General features: G+C 37.9%; 3 protein-coding genes across 4 annotated transcripts in view; 1 reads left to right on the top strand and 2 right to left on the bottom strand.

Moving 5' to 3' along the window:
- Positions 1-1,025: 1,025 nt before the first annotated feature.
- On the top strand, positions 1,026-13,288 carry nicn1 (nicolin 1). 2 transcript variants are annotated; one of them, XM_015402788.1, is made up of 7 exons: positions 1,026-1,156; positions 2,588-2,722; positions 4,723-4,902; positions 9,341-9,454; positions 9,597-9,665; positions 12,089-12,193; positions 12,585-13,288. In XM_015402788.1, exons 2-7 carry the CDS (start codon positions 2,591-2,593, stop codon positions 12,624-12,626), a joined length of 642 nt encoding a protein of 213 aa, XP_015258274.1. In that variant the 5' UTR covers positions 1,026-1,156; positions 2,588-2,590; the 3' UTR covers positions 12,627-13,288. The 2 variants fall into 2 exon arrangements, with proteins under 2 accessions (XP_015258274.1, XP_015258275.1); XM_015402789.1 differs by lacking the exons at positions 12,089-12,193; positions 12,585-13,288 and adding an exon at positions 9,985-10,122.
- Positions 6,111-7,822, bottom strand: LOC107103214 (nuclear factor 7, brain-like). The gene has a single exon (XM_015402787.1). The coding sequence runs from the start codon at positions 7,681-7,683 to the stop codon at positions 6,304-6,306; it is 1,380 nt and encodes a 459-aa protein (XP_015258273.1). The 5' UTR covers positions 7,684-7,822; the 3' UTR covers positions 6,111-6,303.
- A 2,458-nt stretch (positions 13,289-15,746) lies between the features above and the next one.
- Positions 15,747-16,308, bottom strand: part of LOC107103216 (tripartite motif-containing protein 60-like) — a 1,698-nt gene continuing 1,136 nt past the window's right edge. The window contains exon 3 of the mRNA XM_015402790.1: positions 15,747-16,307. Coding sequence (XP_015258276.1) covers positions 15,747-16,307 — 561 coding nt within the window. The remainder of the gene's footprint in view (position 16,308) is intronic.

Genomic DNA, 16,308 nt, shown 5'->3' with positions numbered 1-16,308 from the left:
AGAAATTATGATAGAGAGTGAATCAGCTATTAAATGGACAAACTGAGACAAAAGAAACATTTAACTAGGTTTGTTTTTAGTATTGGTTTTCAGATTATAATGGCCCCACCCCTCTCAGCTGTTACCTACCTGTATTAGCTTTGTTACTTTGATATTAGCTGAGGAAATGTGCACATTTTTAAATAATTTATCTTTTTTTTTTTTTTTCGCTGGAGAAGCACTAGTTTCAACTTAAACTGGTAATTTAAACATAGTGTGTATTGCATGAATACAAAACAACTATTATATTTGGTGAATAAAAAGACTCTTAAACATCTGAATCACATTTTTTTCTCATCACATAATAATTTTTATCTCAACACATTTGGATCAAGAAATGACAGTTTTCCAAGACTGCTGTTTCCTGCTGTTGGAACTGATGATGGTGTTACAATCATCACCAAATTTCAGTGTTTTTGTGTGGGTCACAAAATGGAAAACAACTGGTGTTCATGGAATAACCTTTAAAAAAATAAAATATACTCTGTTGCATGGGTGGCTAATTCCAGTTCCTGGGGGCCGGTATCCTGCAACTTTTAGATCCATCCTTGGTCCAACACACCTGAATCAAATGGTTGTATTACCTCCTCAGTATAAATTCAGTTCCCCCAAAGTGCTCTCAATCATTTGATTACCTGATTCAGGTGTGTTGAACCAAAGGCACTTCTTAAAGTTACAGGATACCGGCCCTCACGAAGGGGAATTGCCCACCCCTGGTTTAGTAGATTGAAAAGTCATGATTTTACCAGCCATATGAACGTCCTGGGGAGGTTTTTAATTATTTAATCTGTATAAGTCAATGCTGTCTAATAAAAAGAGGGGGGGACTTAGATAATTAAATTTATTTTACCTTAATGTTATAAATGCTAAATTTGCGTTTGCTTCTCTCAATGCAGAAATCTGTATTTTTCTCCATGACGCGCTCTTTAGGTTGAGGGCTGCTGGCCCTTTAAGACGCTCACCGTCGCCTTGGTTACCCTTACAAGTCAGGAAGTAACGCCAAATATCGCTACCAGTTAAACTATCAAGCTGTTATTATCATATTGGGTAATTTATGTACCTTCTGCTCCCACTGTTCTTTCGTTGAATCTGAGATTTGTTTGTGTACCGAAGAAAGGTGAGCAAAGACCGACGTCAGCGACTTTGTACTGATGTATCCTGTCCTAACCCTATGCATTAGCAACATTTAGCACCTGTTAGCCGCCGTGCTAACCCTGTAGGTATGAGGTTAAAGCTAAAATTTTGAAAATAAACTCCCTAGGAAACCAAAGGTAAATACGTCTCCTTAGAATCAGTCTGTTTGGTCCGATCTGTTTTAAATATGGCGTTTTAGTTCACGGGTTTGCTGTCCATGGTGCTGATAATTTGTCAGCACCATGGACAGCTTTTATCATGCCCGTTCATTTTAATTATTTTCAGCTATTCACAGCCTTCCTCGGGTATAGCTCGTCTATAGCTGTGACTGCATGCCACAGAAATCATAGCTGCTCTTGAAAAAATTAAACATTTTTTTTTCAATTGACTTCTTCAGGACACTAGTCAAATAAATAGTGATTTATATCGGTAAACACATTACCAACTTTTAATCATGTTATTTGAATTTGCCAATCATCCAATGGAAAAAAGGAATAGATAATACAATTTTGATAGATTTTGGAGGTTTTAAACATCAAAATTAAAATTATTATCATAATAATAAATGGTATGATGAATACCCATCCTTGCTGTGATGTTTACAGATAATATTTTTTTATATAAAAAGTATTAAGCAGGTGGAGTACAGCTTGTGTAGGGAATGCAGTGTTAAAAATATGAATAGATAAAGTGAAGGTTTCAAACATGGCAGTAACACCTGCTGAGATGGTACTAAAGAAGACATGTTGAGACGTGACATAAGACGCATAAAGACAATTGATCACTGTCCTTATGGAAAGTAATGCCCATTAAGGGTCTATTTAGTAAAACAAGGTAAAACAATTCACTGGTACAACCACAAACTGGTTTCATCCAAGATTTCTTAGAATAATGTTGTCCAACCTGTTAGTATCCTAGTGTTATAACAAAAAAATTATATATATATATATATATATATATATATATATATATATATATACATACATACATACATACATACATACATATATATAAGCCTCTCTTATCCATCTATCCATGCTCAAGGTTTTGATATTTGTTGGAAATTCTTGGCACTCTGGAAAACCTGCAGCGATACAGTCCCTAAAAAAACAAAAAAAAAAGCTTAAGTCTGTTTGTCCTTAGACTTAAGTTTTGTAGCCCATTTATTATAAATGGCTCCCACTGATCCTTTTTTTGGTACACCAATTGTCCTTCCTCCCATTACTATGAAGTTCACTTCTGTTTTGGATCTAAGCTGCAAAAAGTCTGTCAACCACTTTCATGTGGAAAAGGAAGCTGAGAAAACCAGATGGTTAGATATAAGTATTACAAGTTTAATTCCAACCTGTTATAAACCTGAAAGTTTATCTGTTCTTCTTGTTTAATCGATTTGTTCTTTTGTGTTTTTCTGCAGAAGATGAGCAAGATAGGTGATGACAGACAGCCTGTGTCTTCTATAGTCAAACCTCCGGTATATTTTCAAATTGGAGCATCCAAAGCTGGTGTTTGCGTGGTTGATGTCAGCCTGCCCTTTGAAAAACCTGTCAATGTAAGTCAGCCACACAACAGGGAACATATTCAAACATGATAAACATGGTCAGCACGGATGTCACTAACACAACGCTCTCTTTTTACCAATTCCTGTTTTGTTTTTTAACTCTTCTGTAAAACAAAGCTGTAATAAGTGTAGTAATGTACGGTATGTAGTAATCAATTGAGTTTAACGCACACTGTTGATCTGGAGGACAAGTGTAAGATGCAGTTGGATGGTACATGTTTGTTCTACAATGTTTGAATGAGTTTCCAGAATTGCACTGTTAAAGAAAAAAACAAAAAGAAATAGATGTGCTAAAAGAAGATGACTTTTGTCCTGAGTCAAGAAAGATCAATCTGGTCCTTTTCTCTGTTTTAGATTGACTCATCAGATTTTCTGCCCTTTTCCCATTAATACGGTAGCTAATTTTTGCTAATATTTGGGTCGGGTTAGTTTATCCCATTTTGATTCATTTTTTAGTTATGTTTCAGTACCATCTCAATGGGGCTGGAATCTTTAAAAAGCAGGTGATCCTCAAAGGTTCCATGTAACTGTTACTAATGAAAAAAGGCTGAAAAAGTGAGTCGACCCATAGCAAAGAGCTTTGAGTTGGTCTTGGTGAAAAGGAGCAATAGAGCTTAAGAGATTACAGACATTTTAGGGGCCTGTTTACACAACAAATTTCTAAAAAATGGTGAATATTAAAAAGATTTGGCTAGCCCTCACATTTGCACTGTAACTGATTCGGTAGAAATTGATGTCAAAACACACAACGTAAAGGTTGTTGATCGGTTTAAAGTTCATCAAATTAGAGTTTCATCATTAACATTTTTATGTTTATGCACAAGAGAGATGGTGAGTTAGATGAAGGGATGACAGACGTGGTCTGGAGATGTACAGCATAGGCGGGCGTGTGTGTATTAAAGGATATTTTACAGAATGTCTTGTTTATTAATGGCAAAGTCATATTAAGCATTTACATCTTTCCCCGATCAGTAATTTTCATTTACTGTATTTGGATAAAATGGTTTTTCCTTTTGTGTTATTTATTTATCTATTTTTATTTTTTTTTTACTTCTGTGATGGTGCAACTATAGCTGCTTTGATTTATTTCACTGCATGGCTTTTACTGGTCATTTGATTCTACTGCCCAGCTCTAAGTAAGCAGAACTTCCACACTTCCAAACCTGTAGAGTTTTTCTACTTTCTCTTCAGCACCGTTTCTAAGAATAAAACTTTACGCCAAGTGCTGGAAATCATAGCCCTCCCACTTACATGTCCCCTCATATGGAATTATTGGGGTGGTATTTGCAGATTAAATATCTCAGGAACGCACGTTCCCTGATGCAGAGGTGGACTGCATCAGACTTACAAGGATAATTTTTACGAACATTTCTGGAAGTTAAGGACGTCTGTTTAATCTGATGTTCGTAAAAGCCCAGAAGACGTGGCAGAAATTTACGACAAGTATACAAAAATAAATGGAGACATTTCTAACACTCAGTGAAGGTTAACATACTGGAACTCACGGCTGTCCAATATGTGGACCCCAGAGATAATCCTCCTGACATTATGCATCCTTCTCTAAACCAACATCTGATTGGACAGATTAAATGGGTTTTCTGTCTGTGGTGAAAACATCACAAATTATGGTTTCAACTGGCTGGGTTACGTGTTAGACTTGTATATAAAGGAACCTGAACCTCATGTTTCTACAGTACTCAGAGGAGGTTGGGATATTTTAGGCCCTGACCTATTTTATAGCAAGTAGTTGTAATTGCAAAGCATTCTTTTTTAATGCAGAGTGAGTCCTCATTAACTCAGAGCTTCAGGCTTCAAAGAGTGGTAATGGGAATACATTTTAACATAAAGGAATTAAGTCCAGCTGTTTTTTTTATTTTAATGCTGAGGTTTGGCTGATTCAGTGTTTGTTAAACAGCAGGGTCAGACCGCCGCCTGAAGGCTGTTGCTTCAGTGTTTATAATTCACTGTATCATTCACTGATTGTGTTCCAGATTGAGGAAATCACCTTTAAAAACTACTACACTGCTTACATTACTGTGCGTCTGTTGAGGACGACTTCAGGGCAGAATGGCCCAACTAAATGGTGCACCGCTTTACGAGACCTGCTCCTGATGGACAACCCCCACACCGAGACGGGGTCCCAAGACTACTTCTCCATCCACAGGAAGCAGGTCAGTCACAGTGTCTGCCTTTGAATAACATCATCTTTTGGATCTTTTGCTGCCTCCGCGACCCGGCCCCGGATAAAGTGGAAGAAAATTAATAGATGGATGGATCTTTTGACTCTGCAATAAAGACTTAGCGCTGGTTATGTTGTGGCTTTAAAACTGATTTCTTTTGTTCCCTGCTAAAACAAAGTTTGTGAATTCAGTTAAATAATTGTTAAAATATATCTGTCATGTGTGTGTTTTTAGCTTTCTTCCTGTATGGGAAGCTTTTCAAAATTTGAAACATTAGTGCAGTGGTTTATGTTAAAATAAACCTTTGGGTAAAGTTGTCGCAAGCTGGTTTTTCTTGTATTTCTTGTTAATTTGGTCTTAAATTTTTATTTCAAGAGGCATTAAAAAGTCTTAAAAAGTCTTGAATTTAACTTGCCTTATGCTGTAGGAACCCTGTGGAGACATAGTGAGAATAAAAACAATTGATTCAGTTATAGGGGCATAAGGATCAGATCAGGGTGTTAACCTTCTGCCTTCAACTAACCCAGGTTTTGGCAAGGGGGGTCAGAGAGTTAGAGAGAGAGGAATTACATACCATGAACTATCTAGACTCTTGAAGCATCTGGACTCTTTTTTTTTTTTTTTTTGGTTTTTTTTTCTTACCTTTCTTTTTTTTTTTTTTTTTTCCTTTTTTTTCTTTGTTTTGGGTACAGATTTGTGGAGACCTTCACAGCCTTTATGCCGGGTTAATTAGTGAAAGACAAACGCTGCCAAGGTAGAACAGGGCTGAACACCAGGCTATGAGGGCTGTATGTTTTCTTGTTCTCATTTTACTTTGTAAGGTAAAATAAAATACGGACTCAGTGAAATCCATCGATCTCCGTTTATTTAACTGGACTGTAGAATTGAACACCTTTTTCCCACAACACTCTCCAAGCATTCCTGCCCACTCTTGTTTGTTCCACCTGCACCTTTGAAAACAGTCTGCATATTCATGTCACGCCTACTACGATGATGATTGTCACCTCTACGACCCGCCCCCTTGGTGTTTAATCGGCATGCATGTTACCTTTGCTTTTTGTTTGGATTGGTTGAATTGTGTGATTGACAGATCAAAGATGGGAATGCTAAAAAAGTTGGACACTCAGAGTAAAAAACTATGACTGATAAAATAAACACTTTCCAGTGCAGGGCGGGCACAGCTGCCTCTCTAGGTGCCCATTCCTGCCCCTGCTGCCCGGAATGTAACAAATCAAACCTTCTTTAGTTGAAATCATAAGGGTTTTTTGAAAATAGTGTTATCTATTTGCTCCAACATGATCAGAACCGGATCTGACTGAGATGTAAATGGTTCATTATATCACCATGTTTTTCTTTACAGTCACTCATTTGAAGCCCTTCTCAAAGAACCAATCAGCGATTCTGTTTTCTCACTGAGATCTTGAGTTGTAAGATTTTCACTTTATCTAAAGTATAAAAATACGGAAACATCTTGTCAGTGAAGGTGTGTGTGAAGGTGTGTATGTGTGTGTTAGTGTCCAGATCAGAGAAGGACAGCTTTCCTCTGTCCCAGTCCAGATTCACTCTGATCCTCTGGAGCTCCCTCGGTACGAGAACTGTTGATGAACCTGGTAACCAAGCTGATAACTGATCTTCTGTAAGCATTAATCCCCATAGCCCAGACTTGATGTTTCGCCTCCTGTTGACAGACTCTTCTAACACACCGAGTGTCCAAACCTGACTCTCTCCAACATCAACATCCCAGCTGTGATTTCCTGAGTTGAAGCCCTCCGAACTCAGGACAGACCACCATATATCCAACCTCTCCGGGTTGTCAGGAAGCTGCTGTCTCACTCCTGATCTCATACTGGTCAGATCTTCAGATAAAATAAGCTTTGGATGCGCAGTGTTTGGGTCCAGGATGAGAGGAGTGTAGGACACCATGTTCTTCATGTTGCTCCAGATGTTGAAGGCCAGGTTGCCCAGATGTTTGGCCTGGTCTATCAGAGCTCCTGAGGGCAGCTGTGGATCCTCCAGCAGGGGGCAGCGCTGGACTCTTTCCACTGCAGCCTTGTAGTTGTGCAGGAATGAGACGTCTTCAGCTCTCAGCTCCTCCTCTGTGGCTCTGACTGTGTCTGAAAGAGCTGCTATCTCTCTGGTCAGAGCCTCCATCTTCTCCTTCATCATCCCTCTCTTCTGCTCCTCTTCCTCCCTCAGTGCAGCCAGCCTGGCCTCCTCTTCCTCTGCTAGAAACTGATGAAGCTTCTTAAACTGCTCCTTAATCAGCCTCTCTGTGTGTCGGGCCTGGACCTTCATGTGTTCTGCTGTCTGATCAAACTCCTCTTGAACTTTCTTCCTGAGCTCCAGCTTCTTCTTTAAAGGTTCCAGAGTTTCCTGAAGTTTCTTCTTGTGTTGCTGAGCAGCTTCATCAATGGGTCTGAATCTGTGCTCGGTGTGTTTTTCTGAATCTTTGCAGACGAGACACACTGGCTGCTGATGGTCCAGACAGAAGAGTCTGAGTTTCTCAGAGTGCAGACTGCAGAGATCCTCTGAAGCTCTCTGCTCTCTCTGCTGTAAGAAGGTCTCACACAGGTTCTTCAGAGCCAGATTAAATGGTGGATATTCCCTTGAAGATCTCCTCTTACAAACTGGACACTCTTTTCCTGGTTTCTCCCTCCACCAGTTCTTCAGACACTCCTTACAGAAGCTGTGGCTACATGACAGAACAACTGGATCCTTAAAGACGTCCTGACAGACTGGACAGCAGAGATCCTCCTCTAACCTGGAAGCCATTTAGTCTCTGAGTGAAGCTGAAAACACAGAAGGTCCAGTCAGTCATGGCTCCCTTCCCTCCTCAAGATGAAATAGGAGGTTTAGTCTGAAGCTGAATCTGATCATCTATGTCTCTGTGTCATAAGAATTACAAGCCGCTTCCTGTTTCACCTCAGGGGAGTTGGACAAAGGGAGGAGCTCAAACCTGTTTGACTTCTACTGACTAATCATGTTCAAACTTGTACCTGATATTTTTCAGAGCCTGTCAGAACATTTAATTTGCAACGTTAAGAATCACACAACCTTTAATTCATAATGCTACCTTATTGGTCGCAGTTTTTACTACAGCACCAGTTTTACAGCAGAGCTACCCTTTTGTCACTCGTTCAAAGAGTTCTTCTTGCCACCCGGGTAAATGGTCCATCCACCTGGATTCAGATACTAATAATGCAAAGACAGAAACAGTCACTTTCTTTCAGATGTATAGTTTTATGGTTTATTCCCATAGGGATACAACAAATTTTGTGACGCCTTAAAAACTTAAAAAATATGAAGTTTGTTTGGAAAGATCAGAATTTTATCTTTGGTTTTAGCTGAAGTTGTAAATCCCTCTGCCTCTTTAAGCCTTAAGCCACAAAATAGATACTGGTAGTCCACTATCAAGTAGCCAGGTTGGTTCAAATAGTGGAGAATTAAATCACCTTCCTTCAAAGGCTCGAGGGTTTAGATTTAGGGACATGTAGAAGTTTTATCAAATGTAGTGAGCTTATGATAAATGTGATACATGTGATCCTGGTCTCCTACTAATTATTAGGGTTATCATAATCGGAGGAGACCCAGAACTCACCCTGAGAACTTGTATTAATACTGGTAAATGTCCAAACCTTCTCACGATGAACACCGACCATTTATCTCCGCATATTTGTATTATTGTCATACTTTAGTTATTACTTGAATTTTGTGTACATTTTCCAAGAGCTGCCACCGGTAGCCTGTGTAATTTTTTTAACCTATTTCTAAGGTCAGTCCATCTCTGCATTGAGTGCAGTAATCCAGGTCAACTAATGTGTAGTCTTTCCTTAGCTCTCTACTGTGCAGATATTTTTATATCTAAAGGAAACATATTCCAGGCAATTCCAACATTTTTTATGCACTTTTGTACTATATATATATTTTTTATATTGTCTGTTGTATTTTTATCTTTAACTGAATCATTCTTTAACTCTTTGTACTCTTTGTACTTTGTATATGAGCTACTGGATCTAGAATTTCCCTGAAGGAATAATTCCAAGGGATAAATAAAATTGAGTCTAAGTCTTAAGTCTACCATCTCTTTTAGTGAGTGACTCTGATTTGTCCTTTTCTCACAAATTTGATAGTAGAAACTGATGCTTTGCTACATGACAATATCTGATTGGTTTTTCTGTTCAGCTCATGTTGTTGCATGTCTTACAGTTGTAAAGAACAATTAGTAATAAATGGGAGTTACTGGCATCTCTCTGTAGCTCTGCATTCAGAAACATTTCTGCATGATCTTCATTTTATTTACTCAGTTCTTTGTTTGGGCTACAGAGTCCCTCCCTGGGGTAATAGTGTATATTTTTGTAGAGAAGGAAGATGGACCAACCCTGCTGCTTCTTTTCATTTTCTCCTTTTTTGTTCCCTTGTGATCTTACAGATGCTGGTGGAGGCAGATCATGTTGTGTCGGTGAGGCTGATCCTAAGACAGCCGTCCTCCGGTTGGCTCAACTTCAGCCTGGAAGAGATCAAAATATTCCCGCAAGTGGAGCCGGTCAGCCTTTCATTTATTTTTCCTCTTAGTATTTGGAAATAGTGGAAAAGAATGGATCTTATAAGAGATTCAAAGTTGTTCTTCTTTATGACCACTAGATGTCGCCAGTATGAAACCTATATATTTATTTTATCTCCCGCAGGAGCCAGAGAAGGAGGTCTCTGATTTGCTGTCTGATCTTACTCTTGTTGATCAACACCCTGATGTAGAGGTAAAAACTTTATCCCAAAGTGTCGATAAATAGTTAGATTTTTATTTTACATATTTGATGCTGGTTCACAGGCTCCTTATTTTACTTCCTCTTCTGTATCCAAACCAAGTTGACGCACCCCCAATACCCCAGCTTTTAAATTTTTTTTATAGCCATGTTAATGGCAGCGTCTTTGATCATATCCCCAAATATCCAGAACAGACATAATAAAAAAACTACATTTACAATAACACAATCCTATTATCATAGCAAATGTTATGGAAATCTAATTAGAACTGAATTTGAATTAAAATGTAATAACGTTAGACATTATTCACAGCGGGATCCTGAGGATTTTCAGGTGCAGCTGTGGCTCAGCCTGGAGCGAGGTAAAGACAGACTCAGATCAGTCAAACCTGGACAGACGACCTCAAATGGCTCTGAAGATGGATTCACAGATTAAACTCTGATAATCTACCTGCCTGTGTGTTTCTGATTTACTTATTACTAGATTCTTAATCAGACTCAATTGTGCCTGAAAATAGAAGCACTAAGACGTTTAATTTGATTTGTGTCCAGTGATGACAGATGGAGACTTTGCTAGACAGCGCAGACCTTAATAAAGGTGTAATTAATCAGAGAAATGAGAATTTATTTCCTGAGAATTTCACAGCCTTTGAGCACCTACTGTACCTAGAAAGCTTTGTCTGTAGGTAAACGTGTCTATGGCAACACACCTCATCTCTACTCACCCCTGACCACCACTGGTTGCTGGTTTCCCTTGTCCGGTCTTAATATGGGCATTTTTAAAATTAACCACACTTATCTGAATCACATTATCTCCTGAAAAGGATTACAGCTCTGTGCATGAGCATAGTCAAGAAATCGTGTCGACAATCTGCTTCCCCAGCAGCGGTTTGGGCATGATATGCACATCAATGCTTGTACTCTAGCACCTTGGACTGTTTGTTCATTTGAAGTAGAGACAAAAAGCTAGGTGGCATATACAGAACCAGGCATATAAGGAGGTAACTTCTTCTATATTGCATCTTAAAATGAAGTGTAGAAGAAGACTCATTCTAAATAAATACATTTTTTGTGTGAATATATTTTTATTTAATAAAGTTGTAATTTTTGATTTTAATTTTAAAAAGACATTATTATTTGTAGATCTTTATTGTGTGGATAAATAAATGTAACTATGTAATTATCAGATCGCCATTAATTTTTTCATCTAGCCCCCCTTCAGGGGGTGGGTGTGCATTTTGGGAATCCCTGGTTTAGAAGATTCCTCCCCACCAAACACAACCTTTACAACAGTTGAACAAAGAAAATTCAGCAGCAAAAACATTACATATGTTATGTACAAGATAAATCCTGTACATAACAAAAAAGATGAATAACATTAAAGGGAAACACCGATTTTTTCACATTGGTCCCTTGATTTTACGTTATTACATCATGCTCTAGTCACCCATATTGTGTCATTTGGAGCCGTTCTTAAGATATTTCAATAGGTTATATCAAAGTAACGTCTTCCTATGGGCAAACAAGTTGAAGGCACAAACTAAACTGTTTATAATTTATTCTTTATGGTACGCCAGCATTCATAACATGAAGGCGAATCACTGTCCCCAAGACATCCGCAGTTATATTATTTATATTTATATTTTTTAAAAGCAAAGCGGAGTGTGTATGACGTCATCCATGCGCCGGACTGGAGTTGTGACAGGCAGCCCGGGCCACAGGCGGCTACGCTCTACCCCTTCCATTCATTCGGCGAGCTAATCTGAATCGTTCAATTCCATTTAGAGAGTGAGATCATCTGTGGTAGCAGCACTAGACATCTTCCAGGCATGTGAGGAAAACTAGCAGCAGTTCAGCGGACAGGAAGAATGAACGGTAGCCGGCGCGTGCGGATGACGTCATACACTCCAAATGACACAAAACTCATATGGGTGAGTAGAACATGATGTAATAACGTAAAATCAAGGGCCACATGTAAATAAACCGGCGCTCCCCTTTAAATGTAATCATATCTCCAGTACCACAAACCCTCATAAATGGGTGCAGCGCCTCCTTGGGAACTACTTCCTTAAAGGAAGTTCTTCCATCCATCCATTTTCTAACACAGTTACTCCCAAGTGGGGTTGCAAGGGCTGCCAGTGCCTATCTCCAGCTGTCCCTAAAGGAAGCTGCACCTTTTAAATACTTTATTTCCAAATTTAATGTGGCAATGTGTGTTTAAATAATAAAAAAAAAAAATTGATATTTTCTTAATCATTTACTTACTCTTCAGGTTTAATAAACCTACTGATTCTTAAAAAAAAATGACAGACAATTAAAAATGTTGTTTCAGTTTAGGTTATGATGTATAATGGGAAGTAAAATGTTGAGATTTTCTGAATAGATCTTCAGTTTAACTGCTATGTCTTCTGCTGCAGGGCCTCCTAGACCCTCAGACTGTTTCCTCCAGCATCCAGCAGATGTGGGCTTTGACTGAAGTGATGCAGACCAACCAAACCACAGCCACCATTGGGCGTTTTGATGTGAGTTCTTCATTCCCAGTTCAGTGTGCAACATCCAGTATTTAAACTGTCTGTGGGTAGGATGAACATATTTATAAATTCAAAAAGCTTTTGAAGAATACTTTCTGTTATCAGTTAGGAGGTACCCCATAGTGTACACCTGGGTAGAGCTGCACAGCAGCACCTCACTTTATGATTAGCATGAAAATGGAATATGAACAGATGTGATTAAAGAAGTTTAACATCTTTGGGCAAATTAAGCTATAGAGTGAGATACACTGCAGCACTTTCAGTACTGAAATCTGTACGTTTTTTGGATGGGAAATTAAGAGCATATAAAATACCTATCAGTAGTTTGATCTCCAAGAAGTCTTGGAAAAGAGGAATCATTTCATGTTTTGTTTTCCTGCAGGTTGATGGATGCTATGACATAGACTTACTGTCCCTGGATTAATGTGAGACAGAAGATCAGAGTTACAGCATGAAGATGGAGAACATCAGGAAAAAAGATTGTTGAGCTCACATTCACATTATATGATGATAAAAGTATGCATATAAGTGTTCCAGGTTAGTGCATCAAACTTTAACCAACCAGTATCACCCCCACTCCTCAGACTGCAGTTTCAATCAGATTAAAACTGAACTCAGACTAAAGTTTAAATCTGATTCAGATTTTATTCATATATTATAATATGTAAATAATTCAGAAATCTAAAATGAAAGTAGACTGTATAAAATATTTGATGCTAAAACTGAAGAGGGTAAAGCCAGTTTTCACAGTTAACTTTTAGAATTTTTATTTCTGATCACTCAAATGAATCAAAATGGGGTTCACTGCTTATTTCCTCTAAGGAAAATATTGAGTTTGACAGATTGACAACAACCAGGAGCCATCAGTGGTTATTAGGCTACTGTGAAAGTGCTGCAGACGAGACGTCCCAGTTAACAGGTTAACTGAAAATATTTCTGCACATATTCTTTGTGACACGTGTTAATGAACACACCTTTATATGTTTAGGGTTATATAATGAAGGCTTCAGCCTTTTGTGAAACCTGCATTTTTTGTATTTCTTTTTCTGTATATTTTTGTTGTTTGGAAAATGCATTTAATTTGTCTGCAATAAAGATTATTTAATGACTGCCCAGTGGTATATTTTTTATTTTATTTGATTATAACTGCATTAAATGTGGCACTATCAGCAGTTAATGACAACAACATTTCAGAAAGTAGTGGCTGAGCACAGGACCTTGATGTTGGTACCCTGAACAGAATTGCTAGGGTTCCACTAGTAAAGGATGTTACTGTAAGCCATACAATTTTGTTTTTGTAAGAATATCAAAACACAAATTGTAACTAAGGTTGGATTCTTATTTTCAGATAATTGAAAATACAAATACCATTTTAACTCCTTGTAAACATTCAGGAACATTCCAGAAATAAAAGCTATACACACATTAGTTCCAATAATGTGTATTTTCAGCTCCACAACAAGGCTAAACACTTGGTTAAGTGAGCAGGATGAATGAAAACAAGGCAAGGTTTTTATTTTTTGTGGACCTTGAACTCCACCTGGACTTTCACATATTAAGCTACATCTAAAATGTACATGTACAATATAGCACAGATATGTCTATAAACGGTGGTGTCTGGGGGGGGGTTCATCTCCTTCATCATGCTACTTAGGATAACCTTGACTTTGCTCCTCCAGCTTTGCACAGCATTCATCCTGTAATTATACAACTGGAAATGTAAAGGACATACCCTGTACTGCTTCTAGGATGAGCAGCATATTTTTTTTTTTTGGAAAAGCCACCTATGTGGAATATCTATAAAACTGTGTGTGTTTGAAGTTTATATATTAGGATTAATTTAGTAAAACTACACTGAAGCATTAGTGTAACATAATGTATAGCATTAGTATCAACTAATTATATCAATACGTTTCTTCTAATTGTCTTTTCTCTCAGTATGAGTTTTTCAGATTGAATGATTTTTGAATTTTCATAAGGTGTTCTGGTCAGAAGTTGTTTCTGTTCTTGTACTGTACCATTGACAATGGTGTCCTACAGCTGGGGAGACCTATGTAGATTTCCAACTAATTCTGCAGGCAAAAAAGATCTTCCCTCTTATTCTGTAAAAGAGAATTGCTCTTTTCTTACATAGAATGTATTGGCCCTAATGCAGACTCAAAGGAAGCCTGTACATGTCATGCTAGGCAAATACTAAGCTAATACCCTGTTTAAAACCACATAAAAAAACTGAAAGGTTGTGTAAACCACATAATTCATGCTGTAGCAGAGATCAAGTAGTGCTAAGGAGAGAATCAAAATCGGCAAAGTACAACAGCATAACAGGAAGTGATTCAATACACCTCATCCACAGTTACTCTTTCTGTTTGCGCTTTACCACCCCTTTAACACAGAATCTGCATCATCTATTTGATGCTGTGTCTTTATCTTAAGACAACCATATTTATAAAGTCCTAACAAAACAGAAAACCTTGTTATTTTTTATGAAAACATTGTATTTAACGAGCACATTGCGGAGTTTACTTGCGTGCACTTTTTATATCTCAGAAGAATAACTAAGATCAGGCAAATGTAGTTTTAGAAGGATGCTAAAGTTCCTCTTCAGGTTTTGTTGCATCTCGCTTTGAAAACTGCAACGGCCTTCTGTCAGGACTGGTTAAAAATGTGTCAGAGCTCTACAGATGGTGCAAAACTGCTGATCGTATGAGCTTATTACCTCAATCAAGAGCTGGCTGCTCTTGAATGGCTTTCTCGTCAGGTTCTAACCAACTTCACAATGCTCTTGTTAGTCTATAAAATTCTTCATGGACTTGCACCGTCTTTTATTTATTTCTTATGTAATATTTTGTGCCATCTGTTCTCAAGGAACTGTCCTTCTATTTGTGCCTAAGGTCAGGAAAGAACGTTAGTCATCCAGAATTTCCATTATGGACATATAAACCTAGGAGCAGCGTTCCTCAGCTTTGTAGATGTTTTTTTTATTAAAACTAAATACCCATTTTTTTCCCCTTTATTTTTCATGAGTTTCATTGATTATTTAAATTTATTTACCTTTTATTCTTAATGTTTGTTCAATATACCCATAAAACATTTTGAAAGCACTTTATAAATGATTAAAAGCATTTTATAGATACATTTATAATTCAAATTATGATTATTTACCCAAAAACAATCTCATTATCAAATGTATATGTCTAAGCTAAGCATGATCATAGATGGAGGAAAAAAAGATTACTTAATTCTGCCACCTGCTCTGTCTTCAGACTCAAATTCAGAACATTTATTAAAAATAAAACACAGCCTTCTTTTACACGATCTGCTGTTTTATTGTGTTACATACAGTTTAAGGTTTAAAAGTAACAAAAAAATGTAGCATCAGCACAGATAGTTATGCATATCTAAAAAAAAATAAAGAAAGAAGAAGAAGATACAAGCATTAAGGTCAGAATTATTCATTTTCAGTTTTCTGTTTAAAAACAGCTGAGGATCAAACTAATTAACAGCTTTCAGGATTGAATGTGATTTATTCTCCATGAAGAAAATACTACTGTTTAGTTACTGAAATGTTCATTGGTAAGATACTAATCTCAGTGTCAGTATAAAAGTATGGAAACATTCTCTCAGAGAAAGGGTGTCTGAAGCTGTGGAATTGTGTGTCAGTGTCCAGATCTGTGAAGGAAAGCCTTCCTTTCTTCATGTCCAGTTTGACTTTGATCTTCTGGAGCTTCTTCTGGATATGAAGGTCATTGGGAACAGCTGGTGGTGACCATGTTGTGTATTTACCTTGAATAAACCATATGACCCACAACCTAGACCATATGTCTCCCTTCCTCTGGACAGAATCTGCTAACACGCCAAGCATCCACACTTCACTGTCCCCAACATCAACATTCCAGCTGTGGTTCCCTGAGGTAAACCCCTCAGAGCTCAGGACAGAACATCTTTTATCAAATCTCTTTGGATTGTCTGGAAGCTCCTGTTTGTCTCCTTCCCTCAAACTGGTCAGATCTTCTGACAGGATAAGGTATGGGTGAGCAGTGTTTGGGCCCAGGATGAGAGGAGTGTAGGACACCATGTTCTTCATGTTGCTCCAGATGTTGAAGGCC

This window comes from Cyprinodon variegatus, unplaced genomic scaffold (assembly GCF_000732505.1).
Source record: "Cyprinodon variegatus isolate N-32 unplaced genomic scaffold, C_variegatus-1.0 Scaffold1396, whole genome shotgun sequence".
In the NCBI taxonomy this organism is placed as follows: domain Eukaryota; kingdom Metazoa; phylum Chordata; class Actinopteri; order Cyprinodontiformes; family Cyprinodontidae; genus Cyprinodon; species Cyprinodon variegatus.
The sequence above is the reverse complement of the archived record's forward strand: the minus strand, read 5'-3'. Positions and strand labels throughout refer to the sequence as shown.